A 25,969-nucleotide genomic window follows, 5' to 3' on the forward strand; every position below is an offset into this window, starting at 1 on the left:
AAAATGAATAAATTAAAAAACTTTGTTGTAGTTGAAATAAATCAAAAGACACATGAAAATTGTTAAATTGATGACTATATTTTAATTTCCATTATCTATAATCTTCTTCAATTTTTTTTTTTCCCATTATCTATAATGCCTATCTCAAATTTTGGCTCTTTAAGTGTTAATCCATTGACAAACATTTACGAAACAATAATATATTGGTGGAACCTTATTATTTTGGGCCCAAAACTAAATTTTTTCCTCCCCTAATATTGATTCAGTTTCAAAGGAACAAATCAAATTCCTCCAAAACAATAAAAATAAAATTTGAAACAAATAAAAGTTTCATCAGAAAGAAGTCAGCTTCGAATAGTAGTAGTATGTTAGTGCAAAGTGTTGTGCAGTAAAATCCGTCGTTGATGGAAGTCTTGAAGAAGAGAGTATTTTCTCTGTGGCCGCCATTTCATCGGAGTGGCGCTGCTTTTTTCACAACTAAAGCATATTCAACTGTGCCTTCAACGCAAACCCTCTCTGTTCAACAACAGGTTATTTGCCTCTCATTTTGCATAATCTGTTTACTGTTATCGTGCGTATAAGTTTTTATGTTTGGTGGGATTTAAGAAATCTTTTGTTATAAGTTCCTTTTGTTATGGGTTAATTGTAGCTTTGGGAATTTGCTAGTCATTTCTTGCTTTATTTACATTTTCTAGTGGAGTGGGGGGGGGGGGGGGGGGGGGGGAAAGAGACTGTTTCTGTGATCAAGACTCAATTTTTACAGCTGGTGAATGCACATTGGATGATGGTTCATGATTTATATGCGTAGTTAGTAGTATTCCACTGCGACTTCAGCTTTTATATTTTGAGGTTGATATGTCTGTTTTAATTTGGTTAGAATTTGAATGATTGCATAGTTCCATTTAATCATGTTCTTGTGAAGAATTATCTTGATGGAAACTGGTGAATCGAGATCTTATTATTATTGTATGCTGAAAATCTAAAATGCTGTGCAAGAATCCCAGAACCGGGAGGCGTTCCGGCAAGCTGTTGTTAACACACTAGAGCGCCGGCTGTTTTACATCCCTTCCTTCAAAATCTATGGTGGTGTTGCTGGACTTTATGATTATGGTCCACCTGGTTGCGCTGTCAAGGCCAACGTCCTTGCCCTTTGGCGTCAGGTCAGGGCACTTTCCATTTTCCATATCCTCGAGTTTCTGTCATAGTCATATAAGAATTGGGAGTTTGTATTTTTTTATTCTTGCTGATTGTAATATTTTAGCTGATTGTTTCTGTTTTCCTTCAATGATCGCGTGATTGCCATTTTATGTTGGTTTAGTATGTAGATGTTACAACCAATTCTTTTGCAATGTTAATTTGGCTTTTGATTTAAATCACTTCAATTGAGATAAATTACTTTCTATGGCAGTTTTTTGAGTGGCTATACATATGATGATTGCAGATACTGACAGTTAATAATAGAGATATTATTAGATCCTTTTGTTTGAATTTCTTTAAATGTTGTTAGGTTACTGGTTGTATTTGAATATTCAGGTTTTTTAATTCATCCCTTTCGGTTTTTGTACTTGAAGCAAAATTCATTTTATGGATATGCTGACTTACTGAGATGTTTGTTCTTCCCTGACATAGTAAAACTCTTACTTGCAAACTGCAATTCTTTGCTGTGTTATTTAAATTTTTTGTTTTACAAATGTCTGCTGATGCATTTTTTGATTCTGCTCAAAATTATTTGAATGTTACAGCATTTTGTACTTGAAGAGAACATGTTGGAAGTTGACTGCCCGTGTGTTACGCCAGGCATTGTACTGGAGGCATCAGGTCATGTCGATAAGTTCACTGACCTTATGGTCAAAGATGAAAAGACGGGAGCTTGTTACCGAGCAGATCATTTGCTCAAGGATTTCTGCAAAGACAAACTTGAGAAAGACCACAAACTTAGTGCAGAGAGGGCAGCAGAATTGAGACACATTCTTGCCGTTTTAGATGATTTCTCCGCGGAGGAGCTTTGTGCGAAGATTAAGGAGTACGGCATTACTGCTCCAGATACTAAGAACGCTCTCTCAAACCCGTATCCTTTCAATCTAATGTTTCAGACATCAATTGGGCCATCTGGATCCAGCCCTGGGTGAGAATCTACATGTCTGATTCCTGTTTGCCGCTAATACTGTAAACGTACTAAATAGATACGTACGTTCTTCGATTAACTTAGTTAGTCTAATATGCTTCAGGTACATGCGTCCGGAGACTGCTCAAGGTATTTTTGTGAACTTTAAGGACTTATACTACTATAATGGCAACAAGCTTCCTTTTGCAGCTGCACAGATCGGTCAAGCTTTCAGAAACGAGGTCTAGTCTGCAATCTTACGATTAATGTGCACAGCACACACGCCACAAAATCCAGAATACAATTTATGTCCAAAAATACATGAAGTCTTATGACTATCTCTATCTAATCACATGGGTGCTATTTGCTCTCCTTTTCCATCTTAATTTCTCTTTTACTTTGTTCTGCTAAAGAATCTTTAGTTTTGAGAAAGCTGTGGCCCTCTTAAAGATTCAGCATATACCAACACATTGAACTTTGCAGATCTCTCCAAGGCAAGGCCTTTTAAGGGTCCGCGAATTTACGCTTGCTGAGATTGAACATTTTGTGGATCCTGAGGACAAGTCCTTCCCTAAATTTTCCGACGTTTCAGACTTGGAATTATATATGTTCCCAAGAGAAGACCAGATGTCTGGACAACCAACAAGAAGGATAACTATTGGAGAAGCAGTTTCTCAGGTTGGTCCATAGATGTCAGTCAGCTAGCTTCCGTTATCTCCTTCTCTCTCTCTCTCTCTCCCTCCTTTAATAACACTAGTGTTCTTTCTGTGTCTCAGGGGATCATCGATAATGAAACACTTGGTTATTATATAGGGAGGGTATACTTGTTTCTAACTCAACTTGGAATTGCTAAAGATCGTCTGCGTTTCCGTCAACATCTGGAAAATGAGATGGCACACTATTCTGTAGACTGTTGGGACGCTGAAATAGAAAGCTCTTATGGTTGGATTGAGTGTGTTGGAATTGCTGATAGATCAGCATATGATTTGAACGCTCATGCGGTAAGATTTTGCCTCATTTACTAACCTTTATCGTGCCCGTGCTATTTATTGGGACGGGGAAGTTCCGTGCGGTTGAGTGTTTCTCAGTAAATTCCTGGAAAAAAGCTTTTGTATATTGTCGAGTGATAAAGGTCAATGTTTTTCTGAAGTCGGTATTTTGGTGAAGAGACATAAATATTTTCTCCTTAAGCTACCAAAAGAGTATGATGTTTATACTTCTATATTTGCAGGATCGAAGCGGTGTACCCTTGGTGGCATACGAAAAGTATCAACAACCTCGAGAAGTCGAGGTCTGTCCTCCCTCTAAGTTTACTCTACACTGCACTATTCACACTTCTCACTCTTATTGAGATAATGGTTAATGTATCTAAAGGCCCATCTTTTTGTATAATCGAAGGGTGTCAGGCATTTCATATTCGACTATCATAACTGGGAGCAGCACTCCATTTTGACCCCTCATTCTTCCTCAGCTCTTCTAAAGAAACATATTCATTTGATAGTTGTTATGATATTTTCATTTGTCAGGCTTTCTTTCTAATATTTTTTTTTATCTTCTTCAGAAACTTGTGGTCGTTCCCGTTAAAAAGGAGCTCGGTCTTGCCTTCAAAGGTAACCATAGGATGGTGGTGGAAGCATTAGAGGTATTGTGTTATATGATGCGATAGTGTCTTGTGTCTCGACATCATTTATTTGCTCAACATCGCATCACTTTTATGTTTGCTTTATCTTTTTTACCAGTGTATAAATGATTGATTCTCCCTCTTAGCTCAATGGGTTCGTTGATGTATGTGATATTTATGTTATTTTAGATTAGGTGCACAAGAATTGATTTTAACTTGAAATCAGGCGATGGGCGATAAAGAAGCGATGGAGATGAAAGCGAGCTTGGAAGGCAAGGGGGAGTGCGAGTTCCGTGTTTGTGCTCTTAACAAAGTTGTCACTATAAAGAATAGTATGGTGTCTATCTCCATAGAGAAGAAAAAGGAACAACAAAGGGTTTTCACACCTTCGGTCATCGAGCCATCATTTGGAATCGGAAGGATCATATACTGTCTCTATGAACACTCCTTTTACACGAGGCCTAGTAAAGGCGGTGACGAGCAAGTGAACGTCTTCCGTTTCACCCCATTGGTAGCTCCCATCAAATGCACGGTATTTCCCCTGGTTCAGAACCGACAATACGAGGATGTTGCTAAGCAGATCGCCAAGTCACTGACGGCTTTTGGCATCTCGTACAAGATTGATGTAACAGGTATGCAATTTGGGGGTCCATAGTTGAGATATTTTGATCTAGCTATAATTAGTTGTTTGCGTGACAATCCGAAACCAAATTATTTATTCAATATATTTATTTTAAATTATTTCAAAATTTAGTTCTTGTGAAGCAGTTAAATGATGAAGTCATTGAAAATTTTATTATACGTCAAGTTTGGAGCCGTGCTGTTACAGTTTGTACATATGCAGGTACCTCTATAGGAAAGAGATATGCTAGGACCGATGAACTCGGAGTTCCTTTCGCCGTTACAGTTGATACCACGTCCTCTGTTACCGTTCGAGAAAGAGATAGCAAGCAGCAGATTCGTGTCGATGTGGATGAGGTGGCATCCGTGGTCAAGCAGCTGACGGATGGCACGAGCACGTGGGCTGGTGTGTTGCTGAGATATCCTGCCCATTCGCCGTAACCAACGATGAGTGGGTTTTTCAGGTAGGCCTATCATACACTCCTCATTGAGCATTACCATTCTTTAACCTCGTTTACGCAATAATAATCACATTCGTTATCCAACCACACAATCTTTTCAGCCAAAGTGGTTGAGCTACTTTGATGTGGTATGTTATTGTCCTAAATTTACATCCTTGGAAACAAATTATGTTAATTTAGGACTTTGATTTAGTCGGCTGTGTAAGTGTTGGTAGGGTTGTAAACGAGCCAAATATTGGCAAATTAGAGCTTGGCTTCTAAGGAAGTTGGAGGTTGCTCGATTCGAGCCTCTCTCTTTCGGGGGGAGCTCGGTTTAACAGGTAGCAACCGAGCTCGTCTCGTCAATTACTCGGTAACATTATTTTTTAGCTTGAACTTGGCTCTATTTTGGCTTGTAAAAAAATCGATAACGCGTTACTCGAACTTATCTCGTGAACGAGTAATTTAGATATTCAAGCTCGAGCTTTTTTAATTGCAACCTATAAAGTAAAGGGTTATTATTAAAAAATAGCCCGAACTTTGACTTTATGGTGATATTTTAGTCCGAATTTACAAAAATTACAAATATAGCATGGATTTATCTATGGTGTTCTGTTTATAGCTCGAGTCAAAATTTTACTCTAAAAAATCACTGTTTCACTTAATAGTTCAAGATTTAATATGATTTAAAATTAGATATTTGAGAGCTGATGTGGATAATAAAAAATTAATGTAACTTTTTTAATTGCTAAGTCAACTTTCGACGAGCCATGTAACCCATCAGTTGACCGAAATTTTGATTCGAACTATAAACTGAACAACGTTTTAAGCTATATTTGTCAATTTTGTAAGTTCGGGATACAAAATCACCAGGAAATCAAACTTTAGGCTATTTTATAATGATAACCCTAAAGTAAATGTATTATGGGGGGAGGGGGTGAAGCTCGGCTCGATATATAACTAAGCTTGACTCGTCAATTACTCGGCAACATCATTTTCAAGCTCGAACTTGGCTCTATTTCGGTTCATTGAGAATTTGATAACATGTTACTCGAGCCTAGCTCGTGAAAGAGTCTATTAGACATTTAGGACACTAATTAATAAGTAATGCACTCGCAAGATAATTCTCAGCCATTTTAAGAGTTTTACTCTGATTGTTGCTAAAGTAGGACACTAATTAATAAGTAATTCGAATGATTGTTGTAAGTAATGCTTGCGCATTACTTACTAATTAGTGTCTTAGTTTTACAAGTTCGAAATCTTTTGTCATAGTTTTCAAATCAGTCTACTCTACTAAAAAACCCCTCTAACTCTCAATTATAGAACACTCATAAAAATATGCATTTCTTTGATTTAGGCATCTTGAATTGGAACTAATTGCAATTTGCCTCCATAAATATGTGGAAGCTGATCTACATCTATCTCCTCCAGCAGAGCACTTTGTAGTTTCTTGTTTTCCACAAATGTGATCTGCATATTGCACTAAATTCTCAGATATATTTCTTAAAAAAGTAACATATATACGATGTGGAGTCGAAAATGTGACCTTTTTTCTGGTATTTTTGTCGACAAATGGATACACAATCTTCCATGCCGCCATGAATATGTAAGATACATGAATGAAGAACAGTTTCTTGAGCCTTTCCGGGTAATAATTCTGTTGAACATGAATCAGCCAGTCAGTAGGGATGTCAATACAATTCGAATTTGGACGGGGAATTATCCTTGCCCCGTTCATGATTTTTATGTTTTGTAAAAAGAAATGGTAATATTCGATATATCTAGAAGTATCTATCCTCTCTGTCCACAAAAAATAATTTCTTTTTGTCATTTTGGGATGCCCATAAAAATTGATCTCTTTTCATTACATTACATTGTGGGCTCTTTTCTTCACTCATCATACAATTAATTATGAGTGTTAACAATATCTTTTAGGTGAGACTATTTCTCTACTTACAATACAATACATTCAACCATTTTTATTAAAATACGTGTCGTCCCCTTCTAGGACTGTTTTTTATGGATGAGGTGAGTACTTTTTGCACTAATGCACTAATGCTCGACATACTCGACCATTGCGAGTCGAGAATTAGTGTTTGAGCATCAATACAAAATATATACACTAATGCTCGTCATAAGAGTAAAAAAATCCTAAAGTATAATTTATATATTTTGTAAAAGATGGATATTTTTTAGGTTTTATCTTTCAGAACGGGTATATGTCATTCTACCCCAGAATTAAAATCATAAAGAGAAGGAATCAATGGAGAATGCTAAATATTGAGAGAAAGAGAGAATGAGAAAAGCGGTCTGAATAAGTCAATAAATTTACTGAATACGCCAACAATTTTACTGAACGGATAAATGTGTGTGTTTATTTAGTAAATGTCTATTCATGCAGTCATGTGATTTATTCGGTAAAGTTATTGGCTTATTCAAAACGAAATATATTTAATTCTCCATAGATCCCAACCCATGGTTGTAATATGTTACCTGTAAAATCGAAAGGGCTGCAATATTCCCTCGAACATCGCTGTTGGAGTACCCAAATCCTTCAAGATCTACAATAATTGTGAACTTCTCCTCTCCATTAGGAATTCTTCAAATATGCATCAACAAAATCCAAACTTAATTGCTACTTCAAAAAATGATCAAATGCCAGAAATATGTAGCATGATTAGATTGATTACTACCTCGAGCATATTTTATCCAAAACAAACACTGCAAAACCTGAAGGAAAAAAAAAAAAAAAAACTTGAAACATAATTTGTAAGTAAAATGTTGTTGCAAAAGCACACAATAAATATACTAACGTTTGAATTCCTCATTGTTTCCTTTGCAGGGAAAATGCTTAGCACCAAAGACGACTGCAACTGGACAGCCTCTCTTGTCTCTGCCTTGCATAAACACCTTCTTATGTGCCACGTGATTCGGGGCCTCCGATGCTGAAATCGAGCCCGTTGGGACGAAGTTTCGCCTCCATGTCAAGTACTTCATCAGCATCGTTGAAGCCTTCTCGATGTCGAGATCACGAGCACGAAGAAATCTTCTCAATGTCGCCTCATCTACTTCCTGCAAAAAATCCATTTTCATCATCTCATATATAGTGTGTGAAAAGTTAATAATAAGTTTCTTTAATATTTTGGCTCAAGCCCCATGTTTTCTTGATCCGACAAGCCAAGAATTGCAAGGTGTGTGTGTTTGCAGCTAGGGTTGTAAATGAATAGAGGTACTCGAGACTCGACTCTAAAAAAGCTCGTTCGGAGCTCAATTCGATAGTAAACGAGTCGAGTTCGAACTCAATAATTTTATCGAGCCGAGCTCAAGCTTGATATATAGTGCTCGACTCATTGAGCTCGCAAACATGTTCGGGATTTGTTTGTACGCGAACATGTTCACGAACTTTCTATCGAACTAGTACACAAGCCTTAAAAACGAGCTCGAGCTCGAGTTTGAGTAACATATTAATTAAGATCAAGAACACATTTTGAACATTTTTCAAGCTTTTTATAATTTTTTGACGAGTTCGAGTTCTTATACGAATATTTGATGAGCCGAGCTCGAGCTCAAACTCGAATTCGACATTATCGAGCATCACACGAGCTAAACTCGAGCTTGGTAAGTGGGTGACATGAATCGAGCTGGATCAATAAGATAGAAGCTCGAGTGGAGCTTAAACACACAAATATTTAAACTAACTGAGCTCGAACTTGCTAATATTCGGCTCGATTCGACTCGTTTACATCCCTATTGCACCATACCACATACCTCGCAAGCTGGGTCTTGCTTTGCAACTATCTCTCTCAAATGATGAATCTTCTTCTTTTCCTCATCATCATTGCTTTGAATCTCTTCATTTTGTTCATCCATACAATTAGGAGAGTAGAATATTTCTTCTTCGATGTCGTCTTCTTCTTTTTGCTTCAAAGTTCTCTCCATCTGGGATTTGATTCTGAAGCAAGATTGTGACGAAATGTAGGAGATTTTCTATATGCAGTTGTGTTTATTGAATTTGGAAACTGTGATGAATTTCTGTCACAGGTTAATAATGGAAGAACTTATTAGGCAGTTTAGTTAATAAGCAACTAAGAAGGCTCAAAGGAGGCAGAAAAGTCATGTCATTTGGCCATCAAATTTGGAAATTTTACATTTATTGACTTGTTTTGGCATTTTGTGTTGATTTTAATTTTCTGTTTGGAATGTAACTTCCTGGAAGTTTGTCTTCGCGGTTGGATTTTATGTTCTATGTTCTAAATAATGTTTCATCTTGTATTTTAGCATTTTTAAATATATATTTATATTAGGGTTAATTGCTTATAAATACACAAATTATACTAAAATTTTAATTTTTAATTAGATTTATTTTTTGGTTAAAAAATACATAAATTTTTGGATATTTGAAATCTGACCAGTGCCTGAAAGTTCGTTGGCCAATAATACTACTTTCGTTCGAATTATATATGCTTGTTTTCCTTTTCGGATATCCTAAATATATAGGCTCGTTTCTATTAAAGGTGATGCATTTTTTTAGCTAATTTACAAACATACCCCTATTTAGTTCTTTGAATAACTCTATCATTAATTTGCATATTGTAAGAATATGAAAATTTTAAGCTATTAAAAAAAGAGGAAATAGCACCAAAATCCTTGTGGTTTCGCGAAATTCGCATATTTCTCTTGACCTTCAAAAGGTAGTGATTAAATTCTTAACCGTTGCTCCGATTCTCGTTTTTTCCTTAAGTGATGTTTTCCGGTCATTAATTAGATGATGTGTCACCAACGTGGCACACTTATGCTGAGTAGATTAATTAGAAGCTAAACGACGTCGTTTTGCGTCTAACATAATAGCGTCAAAATCCCTGAAGTTTGGCGCGTATATCGTTTTTCCCTTGACCTTAAAATGATGTTTTCTCGCCATTTTGCTGAGCTTCTTGTTGAGGGTGTTTGGTTTGGTTGAGGGAACAAGGTGGTCGGCGATAGTGTGTCGTCGTCTAACTTAGGCGCAAAGTTGAGAGAGATGAGGGATGCTGGGGTCGGTGGCAGAGGTGTCGCTGCGCTGCCCAGCCAAGGGTGGATGGGAGAGGACAAAGAGGGAGATTCAGAGGGTGTTTCAGTTTGATGGAGTATAGACGAAGGACGAGGCCGACGCTCCTCGCCGGAGTTATAGCGGTGGCCGTCTCGTGCTTGTGTGTCCGTGGCAACCGGAGAAGAAGAGAGGAGAGGGGATCTGTAAAGAGAGGAGATAGGGGTTAGCGGGAGAGAAGCGGCCTGATCGCAGCGGCCGGAGGAGAAGAGAGGAGAGGGGATCTGTAAAGATAGGAGATGGGGGTTATCGGGAGAGAGGCGGATTGGTCGTGGCGGCCGGAGGAGAAGAGAGGAGAGGGGATGTGTAAAGAGATGAGAGAGGGGTTAGCGGGAAAGAGGCGATCGGCGGCTTGGTCGCGGCGGCCGGAGGAGAAGAGAGGAGAGGGCAGATCATCTCTGAAGAACCCTAATTTCAGTTAAAATGACGACGTTTAATGTTCTCACTTAAACACAATCATCGATTCGCCGAAAATTTAATCCTACGTGGATTTCCGACAGTCATGTCAGCATAAGTTTAGGGGCCGATCAATTTTATGGAGAAAAAAAAGAATCGAGATTAAGTTCAAGGATTTAATCACTACCTTTTGAAGGTCAAAGGAAATATGCGAATTTCGCGAAACCGCGAAGATTTTGGTGCTATTTCCCCTTAAAAAAACATATCAACTAATTACACACAATATCATAACAAAGTGAAAATATGCCTAACACAGAAAAATTACAATCCTTGAATTGAATAAGGGGCTAGTATTTTCACATAAATCCAACTTACAACGATTGGATTTCGTAATCCTAAAAAAAACCAAAACAAAAAAGAAGCAATCCTTAAATTAAAAAAAAAGGGCGGTAATACAACAATTGAAATTATGGGGTAACGCAGCCCCTTGGGCTCTCTCATTTGCCTGAAATTAAATTAGATGACAACTTCAATTAAATTAACCAAGCTTATTGTGTCATGAATTGATTTGGTTTGTCCAAGAAAAGACTAATCTATTAGGCAAGGCAAGTTGCAGAGTAACTTGAGCTCAAGAAGAAGAACCCAAGGTAAGTTCAAAGGAAAACTTATCATGTAATTGCTTGGCACAAGCGACAGCTAAAGGATTGCAGTCGATTGTGTAAGTACTGGTAATTAGTTGGTTCGAGCTTGGCTTTTAAGGAAGTTGGAGGTTGCCCGATTCGAGCCTCTCTCTTTCAGGGGGAGCTCGGTTTGACGGATAGCACCGAGCTCGTCTCATCGATCAAGCTCAAACTTGGCTCTATTTTTGCTTGTAAAAAACCCGATAATATGTTACTTGAACTTATAGCTCATGAACAAGTAATTAGATATTCAAGCTCGAGCTCGTTTAATTGCAACCTATAAAGTAAATATTGTTAAAAATAGCTTGAACTTTGATTACAGTGAACGAATTTATAAAAATTACAAATATAACCTGAACTTATCTATATTGTTCGGTTTACAGTTTACAGCCCGGGTCAAAATTTTACTCGCAAATATCATTGTTTTACTCAATAGTTCAAAATATAATCTGATTTAAAATTAGACGTTTGGGAGCTAACGTGAATAATAGAAAAAATAATGTAAATTTTATTTATCATTAATAAGCATATAAGGATAACTTAATGTTGGTAAATATCATTGATCTGAAGTATTATAATGAGAATTCTAGATGGTCTCTCTTATCTTTATCAACATTATCTTTGAAGAAATACTTACTGCAAGAAAAAAAAATTGTCGAACATATGGTGATTTGTCCCAATATCAATCTTAGACTTCCATCCGAAGATTTAGTCGCTACTTATCAAGTATAGGAGTTAGAGAATTTTTTAGGACAATAACTTGGACTGATTTGAAAATTAGAAGTACAAAAACTTCCGCGCTTACAAAAGTAAGGCACTAATTAACAAGTAATGCACTCGCACGACAATTCCCGGCTCATTTTAAGAGTTTCGGGCTTTATTTTGATTGTTGTAACTTGTAAGTATAATCACATGCTCGGTCTGTGCAAGCAAGCCCGAAACTCTTAAAATGGGCTGAGAATTGTCCTGTTGGTATATTACTTATTAATTAGTGTCCTATTTTTATAAATTAGAAAATTTGTCTTAGTTTCTAAATCAGTTTAAATTACTGTCCTAAAAATCCTCTAACTTTCGATTATAGAACACTCATAAAAATATTCATTTCTTTGATTTAGACATCTTGAATTGGAACTAATTGCAATTTGCCTCCATAAATATATGGAAGCTGATCCACATCTATCTCCTCCAGCAGAGCACTTTGTATTTTCTTGTTTTCCACAAATGTGATCTGCATATTAATATATTATACTAAATTCTCAGATAAATTTCTGAAAAAAAGAAGCATATATACGATGTGAAATCGAAATTAAATGTGACCTTTTTTCTAGTATTTTTGTCCACAAATGGATACACAACCTTCCATGCCGCCATGAATACGTAAGATGCGTGAATTAAGAACACTTTCTGAAGTCTTTCCGGGTAATAATTCTGTCGCACATGAATCATAGTCATGCAGTCAGTAGGGATGTCAATACAATCCGAATTCAGACGGGAACTACCCTTGCCCTAAATTCGGCAAGGATTTTCCTCCCGATTCGAGTGCAAGGCGGGATACTGTCTAATGAATAGGGATGCCAATACAATCCAAATTCGGATGGCAACCACCCTTGAATTGAACCCCCGTCGGGGTGGGATATGTGTTGCCCCCGATCACAATTTTTATTTAAAAAATAAAATAAAATAGTTTATACATCTAATGTTTGTTATATTGTACTCTATCCTTCCATGAAATGTTGTCATAATTTATTATTTTTGTCCGTCCATAAAAAGTTGTCATAATCTATTTTTAGGAGTAATAATTTGTGTATTCTTTTTTCCACTCATTAATATGTGGGCCTCATTCTCCACTCATTACCTAAACAACACATTTTTTTTTAAAACTGCTGCCTCCCTCCCTTAGGACAACATTTCGTGGACGGAGGTCTTTTGTAAAAAAAAATGGTAATACTCTAATATATATATATATATATATATATATATATATATATATATATATATATATAGGGGAGGGCTAGAATAAAAACACTCTTAAGTGTATAAAATATAAATGATTTTCAGCCCTTAGATCATCAAGATCTACAGTTGATTCGTAACCCTTTGGATGAATTTGTGGTCCTAGGTTCGAATCCCAAAGGTAGCAAAAAATTATTTTATATATATACATATATATATATATATATGTATAAATTTTTTATTAAACATATTACTCTTTTGGTTCTAAATTTATAAGTATTTGTTAATAGCAGGTACTACACATGGAATTCAAGGAATTATGGATAATCGTCTTGTTAGAACACGAGGAATACAAATTAAAAGTTCTCCTTACTTTGATTGTAAAATTTTCATTGGAAAAAGATGGATAAGGAAAGATGAGAAAATATTAAATTTTCCTTCCTTTTTAACATATTATTAGAGATGAAAAAAAACTTAGAGGTGGACTTACGTGAGCGCATTCTTGGGCGCGCATTCTGTGAGCGCGGATTACATTATATACAACGTGAATGAAAACAATACAATTAGGGCGTGTTTTGTAGGAACGGAAATTTTGTACAATATAGTTAGTGATGGGCCACACTTCACTGGCCCACTCATGATAATTAACATGGGCCATGCGTTTTGTAGGAGCCGAAAATAGGAAGGATTAATTGGGTTCAGCGTTTTGTAGCATACTGTTTACTTATTATACCCATTCAAATTTACCATCTTGTCCCTGGTTTAACTTGGCAAAATACTAGCGTACCCTTCTATTTTTTTCGCAGATATAGTGGCGGGAATATACCTATGGCATCCCAAATTGGAGGGATTTTCAGCAATAATCAGTAGATAGCAAAGCAATTTTTTTTCCTTCTCTTGAAATCTGCCGGCGCAACTTCGACGGGAAAGGAAAATCACTTCGTGCTACGTTCAATTTCAAAGCAGATCCGCAACGACCATGAGTGAAACGCAACAAGGTAATGTGGATGATGCCTTTCTATTTTTTTATTTTTTTTGCTCAATTTATAAAATCGATTTAGGAGAAAGCTAGTGAAGCTTTAATTGGTGTCATTGGTAAATTGTTGTCATAGTTTCCATGTCTGAAATGTATAGATGTTTGACAATGAGTGCTCGCTACATGGTTTATATTGCCCATTGTAAAATATTTCATTGGCCACTTTGGTTGTTGGTTGTTGGTTGTTGTCTTGTTTCGTCGTTTGATTCTGGTTTTACAACTGCTTATAATGTGCTTCTCACCCCAAATATAGTGGATTCTGATGTAAAATTTTCTATTATTGTGTGCGGCTATATGATGGTTAAGTAGGCAGCAGCGACATCGGTCGTGTGAGGGCATCGAAGCCCGACAAGACACGCCGAAGCTGGACGCCCCGGGAGGAAGAAATGTTGTTGGCCTCGCTCAAGGAACTCGTTGCTCAAGGTTGGAAGGCCGACAATGGGTTTCGAGCTGGCTATCTTTTGAAACTCGAAGAATCTATGCGCAAAGAATTTGTCGGGACTGACATAAAAGGGATGCCGCATATCAATTCCAAGCTTAGCGCGTGGAAAAAAAGCTATAACTCGCTACTTATGGCCCTCAATGTTAGTGGAGTTGGGTTTAATGCGAAGGGGACGTTCATGTTAGATTGTGACAACGATCAGTGGGAGACGATTGTGAAGGTATAATAGGAAGTATAAAATTTTGGTGTTTCTATTTACAAAACTCAAGTTCTTTTAATAATTGTCATTTTTTGAATCAACGCAGAAGGATTCAAACGCAACCAAGATGCGTTTCAAAAGCTGGCCAATGTTTGAAGATTGGAAAGAAGTATTTGGTAAGGACCGTGCAAATGGCTCAAACGCAGAGGATGTTATGGAGGCAATGCACAAGATGTATGCGGCTGATAGTCTTGGTGAAGTAGGTGGCAATCTTGGACAGCAGACTGGTGATGGTTTACAGCATCATGTCAATGAAGATGGAGAAGCGACCGAAGATGCAGAAGATAGTGTCTGCCAGGGTGAGAAAAAGGTTTCAACTGCAAGAAAGGTGAGTAAAAAACGTAAAACAGGGGAAGGGGAAGAGATGAATGGCGTCTACAAGTGGCTCGGGGAGATTAGTCGTGACACCAAAGAGCGCCTTGACAACCTTGCCACTCGCGTGGGATACGAGTTTGATCTCGGCATGGCGAGGCAGACAGTATACGAGCAATTGGGTTTGATTCCCGGGCTGGACATGAATGACAAGTTTGATATTTGTGAAATTTTAGCGGACAAAGTTCAGCGCCTGGAGATCTTCATTGGGTTGCCTGCCGAAGCGAAGATTCAGTACGTGGCACGTCTTCTTCAAGCTCATCGTAATGAGTCTCGTTTCCCCTGAACTGGCAGCGCTTGATGTTAGTATTTTGTGTGATCTAGTTGAATCCAAAACTTCTATATAGGATCCAAGATCTATTTTGGCTTGTTTATGTTTGGTTTATGTGTATATATTTTGTGTGATCTAGTTGAATCCAAAACTTCTGTATATATTGACTCTGCTAGTTGGTTGTGATGCCGTAGTGCGGCGGAGCGGTAGTAATCTAGTTCTGGTCTATTTATTTTGTGTTGTCAATGAGTATTTTGGCAAACGAAGGAGGTTATTTATATTATCCATGCATGCTATTTTTAACATAGAAGTTGATTCAAGAAAGTTATTACTACAAGATATAAACCGTGGCTGCCCATTCATCATAATTTTCAAAATAAGGCCTTATATCTATGGCCATGGGATGAACGCCCATCTTCCACGTAACACTAGACATGGGATAATTACTTGTTAATACAAAATATACCTAAGTTACTAGAGCAGCAATACTTCCACGCAAACAAGAACAAGACCTTAAAATTTACTTAAACGGTGACGACGATGCGCAAGAGCTGTCATAACCAACACGCGGACTAACAACATCCTTCGCCGCCGCTGGTTTCTTACGAGTGCCAGATGCATTCTCACTTGTTGGATAACGAAGCCTACTTTCCAACTTCGGCCATGGGACATAGTAGTGTGGCGTTATAGTCTGAACATATCCCACACTGGACATTGCATCATCAGCTTCGTTAAAGTTGAGTTTCCTGACGACGGGTTTTGGAGGCGGTGGAGCCGGGGAATTCACCTCATCCTCTTGTGGAGATGTTGAAATCAAATTGATCGGAGAAGGCTTCTTGCGCGAAGGGGAGTCGCTAATAAGAACGAGAGTATGTGATATCTCTCTTTTGATCTCGTTTGGCGCAAATAACATGCACATCTCATTGTACTCGGGTTCTCCGGCACGTAGATATGCTTGAGCTAGCCAATTCTCCTATAAAAGGGTTATACTCACAAATTATTTCTAAGGATCTAAACACAAACAACCAAAATAACTTTGATCCTCACGTACCTCAAATATTTTCTCCCAAACCTCGTCAACGGCGTGGATTTGATTTGTCGCCATATCCCATTGTGTTGCTGGCATATTCGTCAATTCTTTGAACACGTAGAAACGCCGTTCAAGGAACTCCAGGCGCTGGTGGAGATCGAGCAGTCGGAAGCTTGTCTGGAGATCGTCGTTGAATGCATCTAGCACGTCTATAAGTATGTGCGGTGACTTATGCGGTAACGTCGGAGCGACCTCATCTCTCTTTGCAAGTAGACGACGAAGGAGGTGCTGATCGAACGGCTGAGTCCACTTCACCGTGTACAAATACTGATCTTGCTGCGGAATGTGTTCCCACGGCATGATTATATATTGCAAAGCTTGCGATGTTTGTGTGTTATATTATGAGGAAGAGTGTTAAGTTTATATAGAAAAATTTGAGTTATAGATAACTGAGGAAGATGAGTAAGTAGCATTCAATTGTGGTGGTTGATGGTGTCATTAAGCAATATGTAATGATGGCTTGTAGTCATATTTCTTATTTGTTGATGACAGATTTTCAGCTTCTTGCATTGACGGTGGCTAGATCCCCTGTATTAAAATTGATTATGTGATTGACATGTAACCACCAGGTTATTCATTGCAAAAATATTAATTTCTTTTAAAAAAAAAAAATCAAACCATATTTATATATATTAATACATAACCCAAACTTTTTTTCCCCTCAATTCTCATTCATTCCCTAAGTGGCGTCGTATAATCTCTCCATTCTATTTTTCCTCGATTCTCATTCATTATTATTTTTTTCTAAACTTTTAATTAAAGACCATATCATAAAATTATTAATCAATTATCACATCTATAAATAATTATATTAATCGTATAATGTATAGTATCTAATTTTCCTCAATCCTCATTCATACTTATTTATTTTTTAAAATTTTAATCTTCTTTCATATCTACACTTATACGATTTTCATATCTACACATATCTAATATATAATCTCTTATACGATTTTCATATCTACACATGCTTATACGATTTTTTAAAATTTTAATCAATTTTCATATCTTGTGTGATATCTAATATGTGTTCTCTTATATTAATTTTCTATAGGCATCATTATATTAATTTTTAATCTTTTATAATTTATGCTATTTACTATAAATCAAAATATTAACAAAATTTTGTAGTATATAAATGAATATGAGCATAGTATATAGCATCCCACAGTTTGAGAACAAGAATTGGGAGATGTCCAATCTTGTTAATGAGGTCAAAGGGAGGCTTTGGAGCTGGAACAAAATATTCCATGTACTCGAGTTCAATGTTTCTTTTACTTTGTGGTGCTCCAACGTGTTTGCACCACTTGTTTGATGTTTTTGGTACTCCTAGTACCACCCCAGTTTTTTAATGAATTTTTTATTGATCAAAAAAAAAAAAAAGTATATAGCATCCCACAAAATTTTATAGTATATTAATAAGTCATTCTAATCGAATGAAGACGGTTTACAAAATAATATGCATATATAGCATCCCACAAAAGCCTGCTTAACATTTACATATTACAAGACAAACACATATCATCTTAGACACACATATATAACCTTAGAAAAGCTTGCCGACAATTACACCTAAGAAAAACAACGCCATAGCCACAAATATAATGATAATGTGGATCTCAACATCACGACGGTTAGATTTCCGCCCCCCTAGAGAGTGCACTGCACCACCTGTATTTGGTGGAGGCAAACTATGCACAGACGAGCCATCCTCGACTTCCACTTCGTCGCGCCACAAAAACGATCTCTTATGATTCAGACCAGAGGGGCATTTGTAGAAGTATCTACCTGCATTCACTGCTGTTGGACCGGCACGGCGGAGAACCATTTTACCTCCACCACAAGCACACTCGGGACAACCTTGCTCATTGCCGTAGTTGTTATCCATCAGCTGCAGAAAAAACAACACACGTGGATTTAATTACAACTTTCCATATAAACTCGATATAAGTAGGACAAGCATTCCCAATCATCGGTCATAAAAAACAACACAACCAATCAAAACAACACAATCAATCAATCCATAATAAATCAAACTGCCATAAACATCATACAAACATACTTTCCCATTATGCAAATACCAACATAAACTTTGATAATAAGCAATACACACATAAAATTACACAGCCTAGATGTCAATCAACAAAGAATCTAAAACGAGTTCCATCTTACAACAACCAAATAATAGTTTTAATTTGCCAAGTATTGCTGCCACATTGAATTTGCAAGCTCATCACGAGCTGCATTCCACATAGGAGAAGGATCTACGCTATCAACAAATTCCCCGTGGTCCGGCTCAAGTTCAGCAGCCTCCGGGAACAATTCATCAAAATGTTGTTCGATGGGGTCATTACCCATCTCTCCGCGAATGAAATTATTCAACACAAAGCACGCCATGATTAATCTGGTCTGAATCTTAATAGGGTAGTAAGAAGCACTACGGAGTATTCCCCATCTCATTTTCATGATGCCGAAAACACGCTCGATTGCATTGCGTGCCTTAGAATGCCTTAGGTTGAATAGTTCTTGTGCGTTTTGTGGTCTCGCTGCCATTGCCCCCCACTCTTTCAAGTGGTATCGAACCCCTTTGTACGGTGCGAGAAATCCATCGCAATTGGCGTACCCATTATCGCACAAATAGTAGTTTCCTATAAGAAAAAATCAAAGATAACCACAGTATAGACATCTTAGTAATAGGAAGCAGACCATAATATGAGATTTCATATTAGGTAATAATAAGCAAAGAAACCACCTTTTGGGACCCGCAGACCATACGGCCTAGTCAATGCATCGCGCAGAATACGGGAATCCGCCGCGGATCCCTCCCAGCCTGGAAGCACATATGCAAACTTGAGGTTGCGGTCGCAGACAGCCAGCGTATTAGTAGATATATGACCCTTGCGTGTCCTGTACCGTGGCTTGTCTTCAGTGGGTACCATCACGTCGATGTACGTACCATCCAAAGCTCCCAAACAACCCTATCAAGCAATCACACAAAAATAAAACCATCATCAGCAGTTGCCACTAGCAAAAATCTAATAGATTACCTCATAACATCCATGAAATAATATTAAGCATACCTTGAACCATTTCCACCGACTATCAACGCATTCTTCCGTGACAGGAGACGGCTTAACGAATAGTAATATGTGAAGTGAGAGCACGGCTTTAAGCACCACGTGAATATACTTTGAGATGGTATATCCCGATCTCCAAAAATCGAAGCGGACGACCCTATTTTTTTTGTGATGCGCGAGTACAGATAAGAACATAGCAACCTGCTCCTCAACAGTCACATACCGGCCGTTGTTTAAACCTCCCAATTGTCGCAACAGTTGACAGAGGCGCCCAAACGTGTTGCGATCCATCCGCAAATTTAAAATACAATCAACATCACTAACGTTAACGAGCCTACCCATGTGTTTTACTTGGTCGGGAATACGTGTCAGTATAGTATAAGGCCCGGGTCCTAAACATCGATTCCTTTTTCGCGCCTTACTTCTATCTATTTGATCAAAAACTGCAATGATTTGCAATAGTTGTTGGTGCATAATTTCCTCCGCCATTGAAAACACGTAAGCATTTATTTGGCGTCGAGAGGGCATAGTTACGTTCAAAATTCCTAATTTGGGGCAAGAGTTCGATGAAATACCGCAATTAGAAAATACAGCAAATTTCAAAAAATGATAAATTATGTAATCCTACAAAACACGCAGAATTCATGGCCTGATAGCATTCAAATACTGCAAATTTTAAAAACAGAAATGGCTTTACATCAACTATCAGTACCTCAATCAATGCCAAGTATAGCAAAATCACACCAGTGAGAAGTTATGTAACCCACAAAAATTAATTATATAACAGTGGTTTGTTCTACTCACAAAAAGTTGTATGCTTGAGGCACGAATTCGACAACTGCGCTGCTATCTTCCTCTTCGAGCTGTAGGGAACAGGGTTCCAACAGTTGCCCTGTTCATGGTGAGCAAATAATAATCAGTCTTGCCGTTCGACGCTATAGTATCCCTAAAAAACATTTATAAGTCGAAGGAAAACATCTAAATTATCCAGCCACAAGTAACCCAACATCACTATGCCGCGATTCCAAACGTTGAAAAAAAAAAAAACCCTAGCTCGACATTCATGACATATATCGAGAAATCTGAGTTGCCATAGTCTAATACGAACCAATCGCGTAGGAACCATAATCGAAGCAACACCAATACCTTGCAAATTACTTTTGGTTGGGAAAGAAAATGGCGGCTCTCTCCTGTCTCTCTTCCGTCTGGGTGAAGTGCATAAAAGAGAAGGAAGAGGGAAAGTGAGATTTGCTTATTTTGAACCTTCATTTTGGGGGTATAATTGTAAACTTGTAAAATAAGGGCTTACACTGTAGAAGGGTAGTAAATAGAGCTGAGGGTCTGCTCCTGTTTCAGATTCATGTAGGAATAGTGTTTTTTTTGACGGGCCGTCCTTTTTAAGCGGGCCAAGCCGATTCTTAAGTTGGCTACAAAACAATGAATAATGCTCCATGTTGGCAAGCAATATAGGCTCTACAATACTACAAAACACGCCCGTAGTTTCTTTCTTTTATAAGTTTCTATAGTTTCTTTCTTTTAAGTATGTAGTTTCTTTCTTCATTTAACATTTTTCTCACTTTTTTGACATATATATACGTATTTTTTCTCTTTCTTTTTGTTTTTTCAATTTTAAATTATATATATATATATATATATATATATATATATATATATATATATATATAGTTTTTAACTTTTTTCTCAGTTTTTCATTTTATTTCTATAATTTCTTTATTTTATCATTTCATTTCTATAGTTTCTTTCTTTTAAATATATAGTTTCTTTCTTTTTACTTATAGTTTCTTTCTTCTATAAGTTTCTATAGTTTCTTTCTTTTAAGTATGTAGTTTTTTTTTCTTTTAATACTTGTAGTTTCTTTCTTTTAAGTATGTAGTATATAAATGACACTACAAGATTTCAAATGACACTACGACATTTCAAATGACACTAAGACCTTTTAAATGACACTACAAGATTTCAAATGACACTATGATATTTCAAATGATACTATGACATTTCAAATGACACTATGACATTTCAAATGACACTATAACATTTCAAATGGCACTATGACATTTAAATGACACTACGATATTTCAAATGACACTATGACCTTTTAAATGACACTACAAGATTTCAAAATGACATTTCAAAAGACACTACGAGATTTCAAATGACACTATGACATTCCGAATGACATTACAAACTTTCAAATGACACTACGATATTTCAAATGACACTATGACCTTTTAAATGATACTACAAGATTTCAAATGACACTATGATATTTCAAATGACACTACAAGATTTTAAATGACACTATGACATTTTAAATGACATTATGACAATTCAAATGACACTACGAGATTTCAAATGACACTACGAGATTTCAAATGACATTTCAAAAGACACTACGAGATTTCAAATGACACTATGACATTCTGAATGACATTACAAACTTTCAAATGACACTACGATATTTCAAATGACACTATGACCTTTTAAATGATACTACAAGATTTCAAATGACACTATGATATTTCAAATGACACTATGACATTTTAAATGACATTATGACAATTCAAATGACACTACGAGATTTCAAATGACACTACGAGATTTCAAATGACACTACGAGATTTCAAATGACATTTCAAAAGACACTACGAGATTTCAAATGACACTATGACATTCCGAATGACATTACAAACTTTCAAATGACACTACGATATTTCAAATGACACTATGATATTTCAAATGACACTACAAGATTTCAAATGACACTATGACATTTCAAATGAAACTTCAACAATTGAAATGACACTACAAGACTTCAAATGACACTATAACAATTCAAAATGAGATTACAAGATTTCAAAACGACACTATGTGTCATTCTAAATCTTAAAGTGTCATTTCAAATATCATTTAAAATGTTATAGTGTCAATTTCAAAATCACATAGTGTCAATTCAATGTATTAATAGTGTGACTTGACAAGTAGTGTCATTTATATTTACGAATAGTGTCAATTATATAAAGTGTCATTTACAATATTATAATGTCAACTATTATAAGTAGTTTCATTTGTATATCCGAATAGTTTCAATTATTAAATGTATCATTTACAAGGTTATAATGTCAATTATTACAAATAGTGTCATTTATATTTTCGAATAGTATAAATTATAGGAATTGTCATTTGCAAAGTTATAGTGTTGATTCGATATATTAATAGTGTCACTTAACAAGTAACATAGTTTCATTTTGAATAAATGATTGTGTCATTCTTACAAGTAGTGTCATTTAAAAAGCACATAATGTTAATTCGATGTATTAATAGTGTAATTCATAAGTAGTGTTATCCATTTATCCAAACAATGTCATTTATGAAATAGATAGTATCTTTTACTAAGAAAAATTGTGTCATTTAAATATATTAAAAATGTCATTTACTAAGAAAAGTAGTGTCTATGTATAGAATTTCTCAAACAGGCTCAAAAAAAGTTGAGTTTTACAACAAATTCTACAGCAGTAGCCTCAAATTGATCAAGTCAAATAATTTCCTACAAGACTCATATCAAGATCCTCAGTTTGATGGTCTCTGGCATGCAGCAAACAACTGCCAGCTAATGAAAGCCATCACCACTGAAGTGAACAGCTCGAAACCTACCACCTTTGGGAAGTGCCACCCCAAGCCAAGTTTCAGATAACTGCAACAAACCATTTGAATTACTCAAAAAACGTCAACACTGGATCACACATTAAATGATGCGTTTTCTGGAATAGAAAACACGAAAAACATATCTTGAAGTGCAGTAACACACCTTGTAATTGATGGCATTGTCGCCACTATTCCTGCGCAAGCATATATTATAGGAATCAACGTCTTGGGCTTGTTTTTCCTGAGCCACATTAGAGAGCCTAATGCAGCTAGTGATATACTCAGCACCTGAAACAACCACCCAAATAGTTTCTTTTACTAAAAAAAGTAGTGTCATTTGTAATATAAATATATAGTATCATTTATTAGTGTAGATAGTTTCTTTTACTAAAAAAAGTAGTGTCATTTGTAATATAAATATATAGTATCATTTATTAGTGTAGATAGTTTCTTTTACTAAAAAAAATAGTGTGCATGTGTGCAATCGAGAGAGAGAGCTGGGGAAAAGGATGACAACTTGTCAGGACTCAGCGGCAGGTGTGGTGGTGGTGAGTAGCGATGACGACTTACAGGAATTGGGGGGAGGATTTAGGGATTTCATTTTAGAAATTGGAGATTATTTTGGGCTCAGTAGAATCAAAATCTTCAGAGGAGACGGAAAGATACCCGGTTCACTTTGTTCAACCCGACCCAGACCCGCGCGCATTCTGTGAGCGCACGGTTTGAACGGCGCGTATATAAGTTTTTGTGAAAAACTTATCATATTCTATATTTATTCTATACACTTGTTTACTTTGTTGGAAATGGGTGGATAAATTATTAAATGTACTATATTGCCCTCATTATATAAATTGCTGAAACCATCTCTCAAATGTTTTTAAGGATAAAAGTGGAAAATTAAAATGTTGAAAAATATTCCATCATGCCCGGAGATTTTTTTTTCTTTTTTTCCATAATAAACATGTGACAATAGTGGAAAATGGGTGAATATATATGTATTCTGTCATTTTCCATGAAAGTAAACGAGTACGACCCCTAAAACATAAACTTTATACTAAGATTTTCTCCACCTAATATTTGTAGACCCATAAATATCCTACTACGTATGTTTGGGATGAATCTCCGTCTAGGGATGTAATCGTCGTACCTGTAAAATCGAAAGAACTGCAATATACCCTCGAACATCACTGTTGGAGTACCCAAATCCTTCAAGATCTACAATAGATGTGAACTTCTCCTCTCCATTAGGAATTCTTCAAATATGCATCAACAAAATCCAAACTTAAATTATGATCATATATCTCAAAATATGTAGTAGGGCTAGCTAGATTGATTATCATTACCTCGAGCATATTTTATCCAAAACAAACACTGCAAAACCTGAAGCAAAAAAAAAAAACTTGAAACATAATTCATAAGTAAAATGTTGTTGCAAAAGCACACAATAAATATACTAACGTTTGAATTCCTCATTGTTTCCTTTGCTGGGAAAATGCTTAGCACCAAAGACGACTGCAACTGGACAACCTCTCTTGTCTGTGCCTTGCACGAACACCTTCTTATGTGCTACGTGATTCGGGGCCTCCGATGCTGAAATCGAGCCCGTTGGGACGAAGCTTCGCCTCCATGTCAAGTACTTCATCAGCATCGTCGAAGCCTTCTCGATGTCGAGATCACGATCACGAAGAAATCTTCTCAATGTGCCCTCATCTACTTCCTGCAAAAACTCCATTTTCATCATCTCACTTATAGTGTGTGTGTCGAAAGTATTAATAAGTTTCTTTAATATTTTGGCTCAGGCCCCATATATATTTTCTCGATCCGACAAGCCAAGAATTGCAAGGTGTGTGTGTTTGCAGCTAGGGTTATAAATGAACAGAGCTACTCGCAAGCTTATCGAGACTCATCTCGGGAAAAGCTCGTTCTAGTAAACAAGCCAAGTTCGAACTCAATAATTTTTGATCGAGCCGAACTCGAGCCTCATACATAGTGCTCGATTCATTGAGCTCGCAAATATGTTCGGATTAGTTTGTACGCGAGCATGTTTATGAACTTTCAACCGAGCTAGTGCACAAGCCTTAAACGAGTCGAGCTCGAGTTTGAGTAACATGTTTATTAAGATCAAGAGCACATTTCGAATATTTTTCAAACTTTTCATGAGTTTTTGACGAGTTCGAACTCGAACATCATTTATATGAATATTTGACGAGCCGAGCTCGAGCTCAAACTAGAATTCGACATTATCGAGTATGATCACATGAGCTGAGATCAAATCAAGCTCGAGCTTGATAAGTGGGTGACAAGCCGAGCTCAATCAATCAGATAGAAGCTCGAGTCATGCTCGAGCCGAGCTCGAACACTCAAATATTTAAATTAACCGAGCTTGAGCTTGCTAGTATTCAATTCAACTCGACTCGTTTACATTCCTATTTGGAGCATATATAGCACATACCTCGCAAGCTGCAGGATCTTGCTTTGCAACTATCTCTCTCAAATGATGAATCTTCTTCTTTTCCTCATCATCATTGCTTTGAATCTCTTCATTTTCTTCATCAATACAATTAGGAGAGTAGAATATTTCTTCTTCTACGTCGTCTTCTTCTTTTTGCTTCAAAGTTCTCTCCATCTGGGATTTGATTCTGAAGCAAGATTGTGACGAAATGTAGGAGATTTTCTATATATGCAGTTGTGTTTATTGAATTTGGAAACTGTGATGAATTTCTGTCACAGATTAATAATGGAAGAGCTTAATTAGGCAGTTCAGTTAATAAGCAATTAAGAGAGGGCTCAAAGGAGGCAGAAAAGTCATGGGACTTGGCCATCAAATTTGGAAATTTTACATTTATTGACTTGTTGTTTTG

The 25,969-nt window shown here is 36.7% G+C and overlaps 4 protein-coding genes and 2 long non-coding RNA genes across 11 annotated transcripts; 2 read left to right on the forward strand and 4 right to left on the reverse strand.

Annotated features, from left to right (window-relative positions):
- Positions 1-259: 259 nt before the first annotated feature.
- On the forward strand, positions 260-8,069 carry LOC130987986 (glycine--tRNA ligase, mitochondrial 1-like). 5 transcript variants are annotated; one of them, XM_057911720.1, is made up of 11 exons: positions 260-530; positions 1,005-1,160; positions 1,743-2,125; positions 2,229-2,346; positions 2,588-2,782; positions 2,881-3,105; positions 3,336-3,395; positions 3,666-3,746; positions 3,952-4,357; positions 4,570-4,810; positions 7,629-8,069. In XM_057911720.1, exons 1-10 carry the CDS (start codon positions 405-407, stop codon positions 4,785-4,787), a joined length of 1,968 nt encoding a protein of 655 aa, XP_057767703.1. In that variant the 5' UTR covers positions 260-404; the 3' UTR covers positions 4,788-4,810; positions 7,629-8,069. The 5 variants fall into 5 exon arrangements, with proteins under 5 accessions (XP_057767703.1, XP_057767704.1, XP_057767707.1 ...); XM_057911721.1 differs by having other exon boundaries at positions 391-530; positions 997-1,160; XM_057911724.1 differs by having other exon boundaries at positions 391-530; positions 997-1,160; positions 1,798-2,125.
- On the reverse strand, positions 5,911-8,902 carry LOC130987988 (uncharacterized). The gene is made up of 6 exons (XM_057911725.1): positions 8,555-8,902; positions 7,600-7,858; positions 7,480-7,516; positions 7,280-7,385; positions 6,333-6,443; positions 5,911-6,256 (listed from the first exon to the last, which is right to left on the reverse strand). The coding sequence occupies exons 1-6, from the start codon at positions 8,723-8,725 to the stop codon at positions 6,140-6,142; spliced, it is 801 nt and encodes a 266-aa protein (XP_057767708.1). The 5' UTR covers positions 8,726-8,902; the 3' UTR covers positions 5,911-6,139.
- Positions 8,903-12,056: 3,154 nt separating this feature from the next.
- Positions 12,057-25,782, reverse strand: LOC130990057 (SEC14 cytosolic factor-like). The gene is made up of 6 exons (XM_057914254.1): positions 25,561-25,782; positions 24,567-24,825; positions 24,452-24,488; positions 24,256-24,361; positions 12,263-12,373; positions 12,057-12,173 (listed from the first exon to the last, which is right to left on the reverse strand). The coding sequence occupies exons 1-6, from the start codon at positions 25,732-25,734 to the stop codon at positions 12,057-12,059; spliced, it is 804 nt and encodes a 267-aa protein (XP_057770237.1). The 5' UTR covers positions 25,735-25,782.
- LOC130987989 (uncharacterized protein At2g29880-like) lies at positions 13,468-15,515 on the forward strand. Of its 2 annotated transcripts, none has more exons than XM_057911726.1 (3): positions 13,468-13,896; positions 14,241-14,596; positions 14,682-15,515. In XM_057911726.1, exons 1-3 carry the CDS (start codon positions 13,878-13,880, stop codon positions 15,291-15,293), a joined length of 987 nt encoding a protein of 328 aa, XP_057767709.1. In that variant the 5' UTR covers positions 13,468-13,877; the 3' UTR covers positions 15,294-15,515. The 2 variants fall into 2 exon arrangements, with proteins under 2 accessions (XP_057767709.1, XP_057767710.1); XM_057911727.1 differs by having other exon boundaries at positions 14,244-14,596; positions 14,682-15,514.
- LOC130987991 (uncharacterized) lies at positions 17,815-20,745 on the reverse strand. Its single transcript, XR_009089900.1, has 3 exons — positions 20,592-20,745; positions 20,250-20,337; positions 17,815-18,259 (listed from the first exon to the last, which is right to left on the reverse strand). It is a non-coding gene; the product is annotated as an uncharacterized LOC130987991 (long non-coding RNA).
- Positions 22,901-23,410, reverse strand: LOC130987992 (uncharacterized). The gene is made up of 2 exons (XR_009089901.1): positions 23,272-23,410; positions 22,901-23,157 (listed from the first exon to the last, which is right to left on the reverse strand). It is a non-coding gene; the product is annotated as an uncharacterized LOC130987992 (long non-coding RNA).
- Positions 25,783-25,969: the final 187 nt, after the last annotated feature.

The sequence above is a fragment of the Salvia miltiorrhiza genome, chromosome 6, assembly GCF_028751815.1.
Source record: "Salvia miltiorrhiza cultivar Shanhuang (shh) chromosome 6, IMPLAD_Smil_shh, whole genome shotgun sequence".
Taxonomy (NCBI): Eukaryota; Viridiplantae; Streptophyta; class Magnoliopsida; order Lamiales; family Lamiaceae; genus Salvia; species Salvia miltiorrhiza.